The 16,798-nt window shown below is 41.5% G+C and overlaps 2 protein-coding genes across 4 annotated transcripts; both read left to right on the forward strand.

The window, feature by feature from the left end:
- Positions 1-585: 585 nt before the first annotated feature.
- RB195_002278 (uncharacterized protein) lies at positions 586-5,962 on the forward strand (the record flags this gene model as incomplete). Of its 2 annotated transcripts, none has more annotated exons than XM_064199456.1 (14): positions 586-644; positions 736-846; positions 953-1,063; positions 1,285-1,400; positions 1,480-1,535; positions 1,656-1,740; positions 1,950-2,057; positions 2,156-2,192; positions 2,694-2,796; positions 3,339-3,497; positions 3,604-3,713; positions 3,767-3,821; positions 3,884-4,024; positions 5,879-5,962. In XM_064199456.1, the coding sequence occupies 14 exons, from the start codon at positions 586-588 to the stop codon at positions 5,960-5,962; spliced, it is 1,335 nt and encodes a 444-aa protein (XP_064055337.1). The 2 variants fall into 2 exon arrangements, with proteins under 2 accessions (XP_064055337.1, XP_064055338.1); XM_064199457.1 differs by having other exon boundaries at positions 625-644.
- A 4,891-nt stretch (positions 5,963-10,853) lies between these two features.
- On the forward strand, positions 10,854-16,216 carry RB195_002279 (uncharacterized protein; the record flags this gene model as incomplete). Of its 2 annotated transcripts, none has more annotated exons than XM_064199459.1 (9): positions 10,854-11,037; positions 11,873-12,026; positions 12,100-12,157; positions 12,348-12,467; positions 12,535-12,677; positions 13,715-13,864; positions 15,284-15,417; positions 15,491-15,612; positions 16,028-16,216. In XM_064199459.1, 9 exons carry the CDS (start codon positions 10,854-10,856, stop codon positions 16,214-16,216), a joined length of 1,254 nt encoding a protein of 417 aa, XP_064055339.1. The 2 variants fall into 2 exon arrangements, with proteins under 2 accessions (XP_064055339.1, XP_064055340.1); XM_064199458.1 differs by having other exon boundaries at positions 12,541-12,677.
- Between the last annotated feature and the right edge of the window lie 582 nt (positions 16,217-16,798).

The raw sequence follows: 16,798 nt of genomic DNA on the forward strand, positions 1-16,798 counted from the left end.
CTAGTTACTTACTTCCAGAAATAAGAACGCAGATGAGTATTGCCCCCCTCCCCCTTAACTACACTTTCCCCAAGTCCGTTAACTTTGTAGAAGAAAAAGGTGCTAGAATGCTAGATAAGCACCACATCGCTGAAGGTTCTCGACGATTTGACCCTCACACGCGTTCAGTTAACTGTTGCCGTACACCTCGGTGTATGCGGTGCAATTCCTCGAAAGCCTTATGTTATTTGAATTTTTGGAATTTTGTCGTGCTTTGCGTAAAGATTCTACGACATTTTATGCTTAATGTTAGGTTAAGTTTACGTCATTTTGGAAAATATGAGTATTTGTACGGGCATTATGTGCTTACTCATTGCCTGCCGGCTTGTTCTATATATCCATTTTTTTTTCTGTTTAGTTCCCACTAAACAGATCTTAGTTTGTTTTCATACGTTCACTTCTGCACTATCAGAGAACTTTTATTTGGCTGAGATGGCACAAGCTTTTCTTTTCTGGTTGAAGTTTTTCCTATTCTCATTTGCTTTGAAATAGAAGACGCCTCACCGTTTTGGGAAGTTTATTATATGTTTGATGTTGTAGTACAACATGTCGCGTTTATCGTATTCGCGCGCCGACGAATCAAGCATGTGGTCCTACTTGTACGAGTGGGTTTGTTTGTTAGTGTCAAACTGATGTTAGCAGTTGTTTGTGTTCTGCTACCACGATAACACGTTGGAGTAGCAGCAGAGTCTTCAGCAAATTACGCAGCGGTGAACCAGCTGCGAATGAGCCAAAAGGACTAAGAATTTGGAAGATGTACATTGGGGAGAAAAAAGTGAACAGAACTGCTGATGGCCTTGCAACAAGGTCTGTTTCTTTTGAATAACTAACTTAATAACTAGATATTGACGTGCTTTCTTCCTGAAACTTACCTGACATGTGACTTTCCCAGTCCTTCACGTACATTCTTCAGGTTTCGTCGTCACATGGCCTCTCGGTTGCATGACGCGCACTTACCCTGCCACAGAATGATGTTCCTCTATTCACATCTGTGTATTCCAATGAGTAGCGACGTTAAAATAGCGTGAGATATTCGATATTTCTCAAGTTCCTAAAGCGTTGTAGGTCTACATCTTCGGGTTCCTATATCTCTGTTGCTAAGAAAAAGATCAAGTCAAAAGGAAGAGAGCTCTTGTATGCAAAATCCTAATATTTGGAGCATAAGTAACTGCCCTGACGATGTCCTTTTTGATATCATTCAAGGTGTTTGCACTTCCGCATGTTCCAGCTATCTATCTGTTATAGACTTCAACTGAAGTTTGGCATTGAAATAGAGCTAGATACATGTGGAATTGTCAGGAATTTCAGAAGAGTAGAAAAACCCTCATCATCACACATACGAGAATCAATAGATTACACACGTAAGTTTTCTTTTTTGGGTTCTCTATCGTAGGAACTGCCTTTTCACAAACTAAACTCTTTTATATCAACAGACTTCAGAGCAAATTCTGGATATAAAAGAGGGATTTCGGCTACAGTCAAGACGAGAAAGAGTGGCAAGTTCTTTTTCTCTCTCACAATCACATCTGCACTTGTTAAGGAGTGTTGTTTTCTTTCTACTTTTTTCTTCTACTCCTTCATGTTTGTGTTTGATGTTTGATTTTTCTGCTGTTTAGGTGAGCAACGGTGGTTCTGACCACGAGATGGGGCCTAACAGCAGTTTTGCGATTTTGTTACAGAATGACTCTCCACAGAGTAGAAGTGAGGGTATTTCACATTCGTATTTTGTATGGATATAGTAGTTTAGCTACTTGGAGTAGATTTAAAAATATACACTAAAGCTAAAAGTGTCTTTTTCCTGCTACGATTTCAAGTGTTCCGGGGACATTGTGAGGTATTTCTTGACTTTCTTTTTCTTTCTCTCTCCCTTAAAATCTCATTCAATGCTGTTCATATTCGCATGTGCTTAGACGTCGGGTCAAACCTGTCCCCGTTATTCGGAGCGAAGCAATCATCTCCCTGTGCTTATGCTGCTCTCACAGTTGTTGATAGCTGTTCAGTTGAAGTCCAGGATGCTAGTATGTTGCCAACGTCATAAGTATTGTATTCTTTTGCATGACTGTGCTTCATTGTGGATTTGAGTACGTTATCATAATTTTTGTTGTTATTATTTCAGATCACGACGCTCAAGAAGCCGCTTCTTTAGATAATTCGTAAGTGCATTGCTTTTTGATTTTAAGGAAGGATTTTTCTTATTCTCACGGCTCCCCAGATACAATAAATGGAGAGACTAATAACAAGTTGTCAGTATGTAACCAAAACCTTGGGTTAATTTCTAAAAACTAATTGGTTGAAGTTGCTACTATGTTACTGATATAATCAAATGAAGTTTGAAGACATCTCGTTTTATTCTGCCAGATTCATGTGTTTGGCATCTTTTACTAGGCTGTGCTGTTACATTTAAAGTAGAAACTGTATAATGAAACAGTAGTATACATGTGACAGCATTGGTCGGTGCTGCAACCCCCTCCACTTTCGGACAGTTGACGAAGGGACCCTTTGACTTTTGAACGTTTGACGAAGGGATCTTAATCATTTGAACTGCACCCCATGTACTAGACCTTCTTCACCTGAGGAAGGTCCGGTTCCTCTCTGTTGCACTTATGAGTAGAATGTTGTATCATTGAATATGTTCCTAGTGTTGTTCATGGTAGGGTTGCGAAGCCCATTGTTGTGTCGACGTCAAGCGATTCCTGTAAACGGTCTCTTCAACACCTTTGTTCTGTATTCGATGTTCCTGAAAATGCTGATGGAGATGTAAGTTTTGATCTAATGTTATATGGTTAAAGTCATCATTTGATGCTGGAGCATAACGAGACGTGATGCTAATCTCGCACCTAGTAGTATGGTATCATTTTGATGGGATCAGTGGAATTTCTGTTGCAAACATCATTTTTGATCAACCATCAAGAAAATTCTCATGCACATTCTGCATCAGTCATTTCCTTTGCAATTCCTCCTGTGGTGTTTGGTGAAGTTGGCAGTTTTGTAACTTTTAGTGGTTTAACTACCCGATTCCTAAAAGAAATCCAGTTGATGGTTCTTTCCCATGAATCTTTACTCATCGGGAATTATTATTTTCTTTGTCTCGCTTGCTTGGCTGCAGTGATGAAGGATTGCTCTTTAGTAACTCATAGTTCATTAATAGTCAAATGCAGTGTTCAAATTGTGGAGGAAGTGCTCTGTTGTGTTCCTCCCTTTTTAGCAAGGTTATCTAGATGAAGTTTTCGGGAAGTTTCAAGTTTTTGCTGTTTTTCTGAGATATTCCTATAGAATTTTATCGCTATTATATTTTTCAGCGAGATTGGCGTACTTCTGAAGAACTGTTATCTGCAGTAAATCAATGCCAAATCCGAGAAATTGTCGAGTCGTACAACCTCATTCCTGATTGTGAGGGCGAGATTGTGGAAGAAGTTTTCAGAGAGCAGAAGAAGCTGTTGGAGCAATCACAAAATAAGGTGAAAATTCTGATAACTTTTTTCTTTCTTATTGTTTTGAGATGTCTTTGTTTTGTTCCTGAGTTCTCCTTGAGCTGTGGCTTTATTTAGCTTTGTTTTGTTCTAGTCGTCCTGTCTACGATCACTTCTGAAACTGATGAGACATTTGAAGAAAGACCTCGCTGACGTGAGCCAAAGATATCGCGATGAAACGCATTCACATTCTCCTGATGTACTGTAAGCGTCCAGATATTTTCGTTACTAAAACACATTGTCTACGTTATATTAAGTTATGCTCCGGACGAGCTGTTTGACTGTGCCTTGTTGGATTCATACGACGAAACGGTTGGTGGAAACAGCATTTTCACTGTTTTTCATTCCCCAATCTTTTTTCTTCACAGTCTTAGATTCCACGAAAAGTGCGTCGCGAAGAAATTAGCAAAATCATGGACAGGATTGATCGTTCTTTGCCGAATTCTCAAGTCAGAGAAATTTTGAGAGAGGTAGAACAGCTGGAAAGATATGCTGCTAATTTTGCCAAAGTAGAGGTATGCTTGATTGATTAGCGTTCTGAAATCTAACTTAGAATTCAAAACTATCAATTGTGGCTGTGCTTTGCTTGCACCTACCTGCATTTTAATGTGTAAACGTACTTCGATATGATATTCATTTGAAATTTTGCCCTACTTGTCTTGTCGTACAAGCTACTCTCTGAGGTCGGAGATTTCTTAGGTACTCGACTGTATTCGAGCCATTTTTAGGGACTATTAACAGGATTGTTCTACCCAGAAGATTCTCTGTACCATCCACATCCACTACATCCGTGTTTTAAAAGAAAGAATTAGACTGCTTGCTCGATTTCCTTAATCGGCGGGCTGATGTCATCGCCTGACGCGATTACCCGCATCTTCGCCGAGGTGTGCTGTCCTTGAACACAGCTCTGCCCAACCTTCTCGATCTTCTGCGAGAGCTTGCACAGAATCAATCCATTCGTCGCTTTTCCAAATTCTGCGAAACCTTACGTCTCACCTGAGCTGCCTATCAACGCCGAGTGTCCTCAAGTCCTCTTTCATCACCTCAGTGCAGAACTTCTGTTTTCGGCCAGGTGGCTTCTTCCAGCTCGAACCTGACGAAGTCCTCAGAACTCGTTGAACAAGTTGATCTGCAGGTCTCCTTAATATATGACCAAAGAAGCGAAGACGATTTACTTTAGCCGCTTTCGAAGGCGGTGCAAGATGCTGATATCTTCCACGTGTCATCCGCCGGTATACCACATCGATTTCTGCGCAAAGATCTTCATTGTGGCATACCCTAGGCCAAAAGTAGCCAAGTAGCTGTCTGAGCAGCTTTTGTTCCGTGCAATCAAGCCTCTCCATAACCTTTGATGGTGCTGCCCAAGTCTCCGATCCGTACATCATGATGGGGCGAATTGCGGATAGGTAGACTCGCAGCTTGACTTCGTTGGTGATGGGGGCCGACCACAGGCATTTCGCTAAGGAGTTAAATGCAGAACTGGCCTTAGCGCATCTTTGCTGAACATCTCTCTCGTAGCTGCCGTTGTTCGTCAGCGTACAGCCCAGGTAACAGAACTCATCGACGAGTTCTATCGGTTGTCCGTCCACCCTGATTCCCGTTCGAGGTCTCGAAGAGATCCACATCTACTTGCATTTATCATGGCGTAGAGGTAGTCCATAGGCTGCAGCCAGCTTCGATACAAGGTTGAAAACATGTTTAAGTTTTGTACTGCTTTTCGCGAATATAACAAAATCGTCAGCGTACTCGAAATCGGTCACGGGCCTTCCTGATGGTGCTAAGTCAATGTCGGCAGGACACAGGTCGACAGTTCTTCGCACAATGTCGTCGATGGCGAAATTGAACAGGAAGGGTCTTGCCACTGCCCCTTGTCTTACTCCAGTTACCACTACAAACGGTGTTGCACATCCGGCTGGTGTTCGAATTGCAGCAGTTGTTCGTTGGTTCATGTCATCAAGCATGCGAACGAACTTTCCTGGTACTCCATCGGCGTGGAGCGGGTTTAGAAGAAGGCCTCGGTGAGGAGAGTCAAACGCGGCTTCGAAGTCCATAAATGCTAGTTGGCTTCGAATACTGCTGCCAGATTTCGACTACTCTCCTGACGGTGAAAACCTGGTCAATCGTAGATCGGCCAAGACCGAAGCCAGCTTGCTCGTTGCGCGTTGTTTGCTGCTTAAAAACTGTATTATACTCAGGATTTCATAGTGCCTTTGATAAGACATAGGAGTTAGAGTTTGTTTTTGTTGCGTGTTACAAAATCCATTATCCCTCTCCCGCTTATTTGCTGTCTCGCAGTTGCTGCTTGTTGTTGACCAGTTATCAACAACTAATTTTTGTAGAAACAATCTTAAAGGTGTTTTTCTTTTTAGAACGAGTACAAAAATGCCATGGGCAATACTGAAAGTGGAGTCTCTGAAAGGATCTCGAACATAAATCGCTACACATATCCTTAGCAGAACTTGTATAAGTCAGGATGAACGCGCTTTCTTCGTCTTATGTCTAATTGATTTTCTTCGGTTCTTAGTTTTCTATTAGTAATAAAGAAGTGTTGGGCTGTGCTAAGGATCGTGTTTACATATATTATTGAGTGCTGAAAAGACTAAAGATCTAAGAATAATTGTAAATACTCACTATATAAAGATGTTGGAAGTGCTGATTTAACGGCATACATATGTGATTAAAAGCCGTAGGGATATGTGTGCTTAATATTTTTAGCACGAATTTGAAATTAATTTTTGCAGCGTAATTCCATCTTTATGCAACTACAAAGGGCATGCTGTTAATACTCAGTCGCATTGCCCAGTGCTAAGCGACTTTAGCAGTTTAGTTCGACAATTGTTCACTTGGAAGATATGAAAACTAGCATTTTTTGAGCTCTCGTTTTGCATGTTCTGGACTCGGCCAAAGAAATTGAAGTTGGAGAGTGAATAAACCGCCGACATTTCTATCGGTTAGCTTTTTTCAAGTCAAAGAAGGTCACTTTTAGATATTAAACATCAAATCTTTCCTTTCATGGGAAGGTCGAGAGTGGCATGCAACATTTCTTCATCAGTGAATACAGTTGGCTTGGTATCGACGAAAGTTTTTAGGAAATCGACAGCCAGTTGGAAGCATCATGAGAATAGGAGGTGAAGTCTGTGTTTGCCGACGAAAAAGTAGTACTCATTTCACTTTTTTCTTCTGGCGGAGAAGTCGAGTGGCTAACAGAAAACCGATAGATGTTTAAACGTGGCTTACAAAACTCGGCAATGATTGAAGTTCCCTTCTGGAGCTGAAGTTTTCTGTTCCCGTCGCGCATCTGACGGTTCTACAGTAGATGCCTACGCGGTAGTACTCCACCTACCTCCGCTCTCAGACCAGAAGCGAGCGATTCGAAACACCATAAATATAATAGGGTCAAAACAACATGAAGCACAGTGCAGTTGTGCATGCGGCTGCGCTTGAAGCGATGAGGTGTAGCCAAGAAGCGGTTAGATTCTAGGTGGGACCCTTGGTAGCACCATTCTTTGCTGCAATTCACGATGGTCCCAGAACGATTCCAACCTCTATCGCTACCGCGTCTCCTTGAGCGCAGCCGTGAAGAATACTCATTCAAAGGAAGTCAACGGCGTCTCCAGAGACGCCGTTAATCTTTTAACAACTGTGCATAGCCATAGCCTCGAGCGCCTGCTTGTGATGATACCAGCAAAGATCGCACGCTGCAGCTAGGTATAGCAAGCATACACCTAGCTGCAGTAGCTCGAGCTTTTTCTCCATGAGAGAATTCTTCAAAACGAATCAAATTTACAGTAGGGGTCGACTTCCTCGTGTCGTTGCGGAACTTTCGGTTTTCTCGCGAAGGGATCCTCGTCACTTGAGTTGCACCCCATGAACTAGATCACCTTCACCTCAGGAGGATCCGGATCCTCTCTATCGTACCTGTGTTAATTTGTAAATTTTCCTTATTTATCAAACAATAACTAACGTAATAAGTTCAGGATTATCTCAAAATTAGATATTTCTTTTGGTTTTATTATTTACTCTGTACTTCTATACTTTGAATATGTTTAGCTTTGGAAAACATAAAATTTCACTTAGTTGGATTACTTTTCTTTGTTGATTCAAGTTGTTTACTAGTCATTTTTGAATGAAAAGGAGTTATTAGCTTTTATCTGGTTGAGGCTCAACCTATCTTTCAAAAATATTGAAATAAAATGAAGAGAAATCTAAAAAAGGTAAACATTAAAATAAAGTCCACAAGGGTTTCTTCTGTATTTCTGAGATTTTGTTTTCTATCAATCAGATCTATGAATAACGAATCTCAGTATCTTGTCTATAGCACTCTATCGCTGACCTTGCATAGTTGTATTGTGAATCATTTCGTCTGCGAAATACGTTGACCTCGAATATTTATTCCTAACAGCTTAATCATCGGACATTATTGTTTTCTTTCGAATAAACATGCTGGAATTATATATAGCTCTATAAAAGGAATATTTTTACGCTGTGACACGTTTTCTTAACGAATTCTTATATTTCTTAGGTGTTTTTATGTTTTCATCTCTTTTGAACTAGGTCTTTCTATAATGTTGAGTCATCTCATAAACAAATAAACAAACTCGTCGAGCAAACATGTTGAATAGTGCATGGGTATTACCTGTGACAAGTGGATTTTTAGTATTCCCTTGAATTCTGTGTTTCTGTCATTTTTTGAAACTCACTTATAATCACAAATGGCAGAATTTCTGGATCTCTTGGATAATTTAGTTCAGCTCCGAAGCTGCCAGCCGATCCGTCAGGTGTATAGCTGCCACTAGTACGTTCCTTTCCTCGTTTGTTTTTATGAGCTGCTAATCGATCAGATAATTAAATATGTATTATAGTCAACATTCTATCCAAGATCAACTTTTTTGATAATTATTCTTTAGTCACATTAACTGCAATAATTATTTTGTAGTTCCTACGTAGCTTATGCTACTGTATATTATACGTAAAGATGGTACTTTCTTGCTATTTATTATTATTTAGTGGTTTTTTTTAAAATATACCTGAACAATTCAGCCCAGTTGAAGATGGTGAACTGCACCAGAAGTCTTATCACGTGACGCCGATAACTGCTAACAAAATGCTGATTTCCTTGTAGAACAAGCAGTGAAGAACGGTTTTTGTGCGACACGTCGCCCGCAGCGAGGCGAACTTGTCCAGAATCGGCTTTTATCCCAACCATTACGCATAATCAACCCTAGGAGTGAAGCGTATGTGATCATCTCTGACGCGCCCATTTCTTGCTTGATCATGAGGATTTCTAACGTGCTGCTGCACCGTTGTCGTCGTCCGCACAAACGAAAGAACCAGTCCGTCAGCCTAGTTGCTGCTGTTTGCTATCCGCTTGTATAATTAACGACATGATTACGTCACCGCCATCTCGCTTATTCGCTCCATCTGCTCTTCATTATGCTGTAGATATTTGTAGATATACCACTTTTTTTGACAGTTTTGAACCTACTTCTTCTCACGTTCTGAAACCTGGAATTCATTTTATGCGTTTCAAACTTCCTTGTAGTCCAGTTTTAGTTTTCTGGAACTTTTAGAACCCGATAGATAGATAGAACGCTTGTTCTTTCCGTAGTGAATGTATACGAGTAGATTATGTAGTTTTAGGTGATTATGTGTTCCACATGCTTCGTTACCGTAATCAATTAGAAGGACACAACAGTGCATCAGCTGTTCTTGATCAAACTGTTTTTTTTTTGAGCGACTGCAAGCCGTTGAAACGGAGGTGTCATTTTTCTTCTTAATGAAAAACTTTTTTCCTCACAGAACCGCAGAGGTGGGATTTTTCGAAGGGGAAAGTTGCGCGATTCACTGCTTAGCCGCCGATCTAGGGGTTTTTATGATTCTTCTGCTCTTCTTCACGAGCGCGCTTTATTTCTTGATCGCCGACACTTCACTGACGTTTTGCCAACGAAACACGCGCTGTAAAGATCGCTCGCAAAAATGCAACCGATCAGCTGGCTGGCTTGGGCCCGACCTCTTTCCACTTTGCCGATCATTACCGCTTCCCTCCAACATTCAATATTTATTTCTACACAGTTCTCAAATTGGTTCAACTTAACATAATTCTCAAAATCATTACTGGTTCACAATAGCATAGTGACACATCTCTTGAAAATACTTATTCACCATATCTTCATATCTTTCAATTTATTATTATGTACTGCTTGGGTTTTATTTTATTTTTTGTTCACTCGTATGGTTCATATTGACCCAGAAAAGCGAATACACGAAAAAAGCTAAGAACAAAGAAAACTCAAAGATAGATTATATTTACTGGCAAAAAAGAAATTGCATAGAAAAATGCAAGACTGGAAAAAGAGTTTTTTCTTTTCTCTAGATATCAAATATAGAGGTGCTATCTTCGCTTTTAATTAAAAATTATTCATAAAAAAATTTTTAAGAATTCATAAAAAAATATTCGAAATAAATTCAAAAAATAAGAAAAAACTAGTACAAATTAATCCATAAATGCTTAAAATTCGAATAGTTGTAGTTTGCAGGGTGTGAATTATTTCATTACTACTTACAGATCTTAGGAAACGTTTGCAGCAAATACATTGAAAAATTCACCAAGTACAACAAAATAAACTCATTACGGCAAGAAAATTCTTCGTGTATTCAGAGCTGTGGCTAGGAATTATCCGGATATTTGGCAGTTCCTCAAAAAATCAATTTGATAGGTTAAGACGAAGGTGAATGGAGGAGGAATACTGCAGAACACCTCACATGTGACTCTGTTGTTGACTGTTGAATAACAGGAAGCGTTGATCGCACATTTTTTGGCCACGACGAACTGTGTACTCGTCGGTAGGTCACAGCTGGAAATGTGAAAAATTTTCTCAGAAATAACCCGGTTAACGTCAGTTCTTTCTACTAATCCTCCGGAATAAGTCGATAGTATACGATATTTGTACGTTAGCATGGAAATACATTTATTATTCTTCTATTATTAGATTATATTATACTATCTTCTTATTACTCTCTTATAATGTCATTATTAAAAATGGAAGAGTTCTTCTAGAAATATGTATTATCATTGAAATGTTCAAATAATGAGGTGGTATCTTTTATGTTCAAACTTTTTTTGTCGTTTGTACAGTCGATAATTATTAGGAACTAAGCTCCGTAAGAAGAGCTTTCTCCTTCTCGTGTGATGCACCGCATAGCAAGTACTGCTCACTTAAGAACGTGTCCCACTTGCGTCAATTGATGGCAAAACATATCGCGTGCGTCTTCACTAATCGCCAAATTTCTACTCTACTGTTGATGAATAATTAGTTTTTTACCCTGCAAAATGTGCTGTTGAGGATGGAAGATGCATGGTCGACGGTGTTCACGTATCTTCCACCACGAGATGTCAGAAAATGCGAACGTGTCTGCAAAATGTGGAGACGATTAGCGCATCGAGCTTTTCGTCAACTTGAAGCGATCAATTTCGAGCGCGATTTCCCTGGTGCGATCGAGGAATCGAGTCGAGTAGAGCGTATATTAGGTAAGTGAGTCGTCGTCAACATTCTTGGCTCGAGTGGTCGTAGCGCACGTAGTTGCTTTGCTGACACACGCACACTCCTTCCTTCTATAATTGGATCAAAACGACCTGAAGCTCGGTGCAGTTGCGCAAGCGAATGCGTTTGAAGCGACGCGATGGAGCTAGCGGTTGTGATTTTGCTGGGACCTTCCTTGGTTTCACTAGGAGGCTCTGTTATGATTGGTCGAAGGCGCCGCCCCCCCGCCGGCATTAGCTTTAAAGGCATCACCCCACGAATCTGAGGTGGTGCAGATTTCAGGTGGAGTATTCGTATACGGGATGGGAGACTATGGAGAGGGGGGTGATTCCGTCCATTTCTTTCTAAGTCTCGTAAAAAAATGCCTGAAGATGCGGCATCTGCACAAGGCTGGCGCGCTCCAGTCGAACTCCCTGTAGAAAATAGTGCGCCAAAACAAATGAAGCCGTATCTTCCGAGCCTTTTCTTACGGCAATTAGGAAGAAATGGACGGAATCACCGCCCTCTCCATAGTCTCCCATCCCGTATACGAATACTACACCTGAAATCCGTACCACCTCAGATTCGTGGAATGATGCCTTTAATAGATTGTGGCGCAATCTGCAAAGACTGAAGCTCATGTAGCGCAGAAAGGACGAGATCAGAGAAAACACGAAAGAGAACGAACAAAAGAAAGAGTAAACGTAAGTGGGTTTTCTGAGTGTTGCGGGACTCGAACACAGCTCTCGCCTCTTCCTTTGCCCGCCGTGCAAGAAACTAAAAAAAACACCAAAAATTAAGTGTTTTCTTTTTCCCTTCTTTTGATGTATCCGATAATTTCAGAGATGTGTGGAAGACGACTTAAACGGGTAGTATTCCAAGTGTCTTCAACTAATGAAAAATACGCAGTATTTGCTAGCGAACATCATTTAACCAAGTCGATCATCGAAACTCTCGCAGCAAAAGCTACGGATTTGGAGAGCATTATAATCGACAGGTGTGGAATGCCAGATGGAATTTTCCAATTTTTGATTGTCTTCATCAAAATTCACATCTCAGATGTTTTTAAGGGTGATCATTACTATTGGAGCTATTGAGGCGTTCTCACAACTACCTCCAACCCTGGAGGTATAGTTGTCACCACTCATGGTGGTTATTTTGGTGCTGGAGATTCCGACGCGTCTGCAGGAACTCAGCAACCCTGCCTTGCTCCAGTCGAACACGCATCGCGGTCTTCCAGCCAAACATAACTGCCTACGGTTGCAGAGATGTGGAATGGTTTATTACAAACATAGTTGGGGAGAAATCCTTGTTGCAGGAGTTCAGCATATCGAATTGCCGTATGGCTTGCTCAACTGCTGAACTGAACGAGATAATTCAGACCAGCCTACGTCAGTTACTGAGCCGTAGCCCAAGATTAAAACGATTCGAAATTTCGGTGAATTTTTCCATAATTTTTGACTGTAACATTTACTTTTGGCACATTTACTAAAGGATTTGAACAGCTTCAGGGTCGAGGTTGGACATTTGATCATTTTGTATTGGATGAGAATGTGTTAGCACTTTTACCTGAATCAATACGTGATCTATCAATATCGGCGGGTGGTTCCCTTAAAATCACTAACCTTCATTTCCTTCGAGGGAGATTGTGAGTTTTCAAATATTTAAATCTTGATCATTAACCTCACTTATTCGTAATTCTTACCCAGTTATGTTTATCCAAAATTCTCTTCGGATTTCGAAAGGTATTTTTTTAATATACATACACCGTGCGGAAAAATACGTTACCGACTAAAACTCGTAGCTAGCGCGAATAGTTAAGGGAAGTATAGGAGGGTCAAAACGACATGAAGCGCGGTGCAGCATCGTAAGCGACTGTACTCGAAGCGGTTCGGTGGAGAGTAGCGGTTAGGATCATAGTGGGACCTTTGCTAGCACCACCCATCGCTGCAGTTCGCGATCCCACCTCGACTCTAATTGCTTTCTCCACCGCGTCGCTTCGAACGCAGCGTCTGCCGCAACTGCACCGAGCTTCATGTCGTTTTGACCCTACCCTACTGCATATGTCCACGCTAAAGAATCAATGTCAGCTACAGTGTACTCATTCAGTTGTTTTACGTTTTTTAGTTTTGAAATGCTAGTCAGAGAACAGAGTCCAAAAACTGAACGCAGAAGATCAAACATAGAAAATCGATTTTCTTCTTTTTCTTTCAAAACCATTTTTTACTTTCCAAGAAAGAAAACTGTGCAAGGAAAAAAACGAAGAACAAGCGAAGACGTTTAGGAAAAAGTATTTTATCCAGAGGTACCATCACATTGACTGCAAAGGGACCTGCACATTCAAAAACTCAGTGAAAGAGAACCACTGCAAGAATTTGTCCGATCAATCGAAGAAGAAACAAAGGAAAAAAAGGACTTGCGTTCCGTAAGAGATATGGAAGTAATACTTCCAAGATTTTATTTCAATAATCCAACGTGGTTGTACGCGCATGCTGGTTACGAGCTTTATAGGCTCCATAGGAGGCCACAATTTTTTTAAATCGTAAATCCTGCCTCTAATGAGAAAATGAGAAATGTGAACGAGAAGGAGAAATTTCTCTACAAGTATTGCGCTTTCTTGCTTGCCTATAAGTTTTTGAACGTCAAACTATTTTCTAAAAAAATTAAAATTATCAAAGATTACAGACTCGAATCGCTGGCTCTGCAGAGGTCGTTTGTCTCTAGTGCGGATCTCGATGTTTTGGTTGCGATGGCGTCATCTTTAACCACCCTTGATCTTACATCATGTATAAATATCACTGATGGATCATTGCTTTGTAAACTGCACAATCTACGGTAGGTCTTCTTACGTTTGCACTTCATATTTGCACGTGCACGTCCACGTACAGCCGTATCGATAATACCTGTATTGAGCCTTACAGGTAGCGTGTCACGAAACCGACACTATTGAGGTCTCTGCGGATAAATATAGAGATTGGCGCGTTGTCTACCGGCATGAGCGTGATCCCGTACAATTCGGCCTAATCGTCCTCAAAAAGCGCGTGAGAACAACATTCCATCATACGAGGAACGCGCTACCCTTGTGCGCGCGCCGCATCTACATGCAGGCGGCCAAGGATCAATGAGGCCTCCTCTGCAGGCTATCCAAGTAAAACCAATGAATTTTTTGCCAATGGGACTAGAGCATGTACAAGGCTTCGCGCTCTAATGTAACAAACTCTTTTCCCATGCCGTTTCTGAGGATGATTAGGTGATAAGGGGGGAGGGGGGGATTGAGAGAGTCACACTCAGTCACAGCGAGTTACACTCGTAACCTACAACATAGTCACCCCTAACTCTCCATCTGCCTAGTCGGGTCAAAATGACATGAATCACGAGTGTAGTTGCGGTGCACTTGCGTACGCGCCCCGAAACGGCGCGGTGGAGGCAGCAGTTCGAAATGAGGAATGACAGCCGCAAACTGCAGCGATAGATGTGTGCCAGTAAGGGTTTCACCACGTTCCACCGAAGCGCCTCGAGAAGAGCCGCGTATGCAATTGCTTGCGTGCTTCATGTCGTTTTGACCCTACTCTACGCGTCCTTTAGGAAGCTGACCCTGAAATCCTCTATCAAAAAGCGATCAAATCAAAAAGCGCCTAGTTTCACAAGAAGACAATGCTCCACTAGGCGCAAGCGCATAGCCAGGAAAAAAAAGGCACCTTCCGTTCTGTTCACGTCGCGCATCTGACGGTTCTACAGTAGATGCCTGCGTGGTAGGGCCTCCACCTAACTCCGCTCTCAGACCAGAATCCAACGATTCGAAGCGCCATATAAATATAGTAGGGCCAAAACGACATGAAACACGGAGCAGTTGCGTAAGCGGTTGCGCTCGAAGCGACGCGGTGGAGCGTAACGGTTAGGATCGCTGGAGGACCCTCGCTAGCACCATCCATCCCTGCAGCTCGCGATAATCCCACGTCCAACCGCCATTTCCTCCGCGCCGCTTCGATCGCAACCGCTCACGCAAGTGCACCGTTCTTCAGGCCGTTTTGACCCGACTACATATGGCAGATCACGAAATATTGCACACCATAAACCCAAGCTTGCAGCAAGAAAAAAAAATCCTATTTTTCGGTTCAAAAATTTCTGATTACATTACCGAAGCACCTTCGTTGCAAGACGCTCACTTTGCCTCGCAAGATTGCAGGCTTTTCAGATTGCACATGTTCATGCGTAAATATGACCAAAACATATAGGATTACCCATATCACTTAGATATTTGTACCTGGGAAATAACCGTGAACTCACTGACGATGCAGTGATGGGCGTATGCGCAGGCTGTCCGCGACTACGACGTCTTTCCTTGGATAATTGTGCTATGCTTACCACGAACTCTCTTGTTGGTCTTGGTAAGCGCTGTTCTGATTGACATTTGGCAATCCATAAAAAAGAACACTACCTGGATCCTTTGAGAGTTTTTAGGCATGCTTTTCGACTTGGAATGGTTGTGCCTTGCCGGTGTAGGAGGCGTTGACGATCAGGTGCTGGAACAACTGAAGAACTGCAAAGAACTCAAAATGCTTGACATCAAATTTTGTAGGAACGTAAGTCAACATGCTCATATTTGGCTAGTAAATGTCTATCCTGGGGCGAGCAAATTAGCGAAGACGGAATTCTTCCATCATTTCATCCAATTTTTTCAAAATTTTGAAGTAGGTAGTTTAAGATTTGAAATTCTGTTTTTCTCATGATCCCCTGAATGAACCGTCCCGTAAAGTAGCTTGCCTAGTAGGTAACTTCGAAAAACTTCCATAAAGCCTCTAAAATACGCATTCAAATAAGTACTATGTAATTATATCCTTATAAATAAATGAATCGACCCCTAAACCGACACATTTCTTAGGAAAAACAAGACAATCTCAAGTTTCTCATTAACAACAGTGATAACATTGGTATCATTCACAAATTTTCCTCTTTTTTGTATACTGAAGAAGATTGTCTTCAATAACTCCTTTTCAGGTTACGGAAATTGGTTTGATGACAGTTCTGAATTTACCGGTTCTCTCGCAACTCGACGTACAAGGTGTTCGAGCGTATTCGACAAAAATTCTGAAATATGCGAAACGAATACCAAAGACAATACTCACTGAACATTGCGACACAATGCCCATTCACCTACCACCGCTACCCAGTGCGGTTGTTAATTAAATAGTTTTTTTTTCAAGTTTCTTGGATCCTTAGGTATTAACGATAGTCGAATTGTGTTGCTGTGTTGTTTATGAATCTGTACACAGTATCACATGTAGAAATGTTCACCACATATAGCAGTACTGAAATAATGTAATAATTTGTCCATTGCTTTATGTCTATAGGAACATATTCGCTTTCAAACTACAATATTTTTGTGCCATTGCGACTATCGGGCCATCTGGACTGACCGGTACTGCATAGCGAAAGGGTTAAGGGCATCATCCCACGAATCTGAAGTGGTACGGATTTCAGGTGGAGTGTTTGTATACGGGATCGCAGATTATGGAGAGGGGGGTGATTCCGTCCACTTCTTGCTAATTGGCGCAAAAAACAGCCCGGAAGATATGGCTTCGAGCGTATTTTCTACAACGAGTTCGGTTGGAGCGCGCCATTCTTGTGCATGCGCCGCATCTTCCGGACCGTTTTTCACGGCAATTAGGAAGAAATTGACGGAATCACCCCCCTCTCCAGTATCTACTATCCGGTATACGAATACTCCACCTGAAATCCGCACCACCTCAGATTCGTGGGGTGATGCCT

Source organism: Necator americanus, chromosome IV, assembly GCF_031761385.1.
Source record: "Necator americanus strain Aroian chromosome IV, whole genome shotgun sequence".
In the NCBI taxonomy this organism is placed as follows: domain Eukaryota; kingdom Metazoa; phylum Nematoda; class Chromadorea; order Rhabditida; family Ancylostomatidae; genus Necator; species Necator americanus.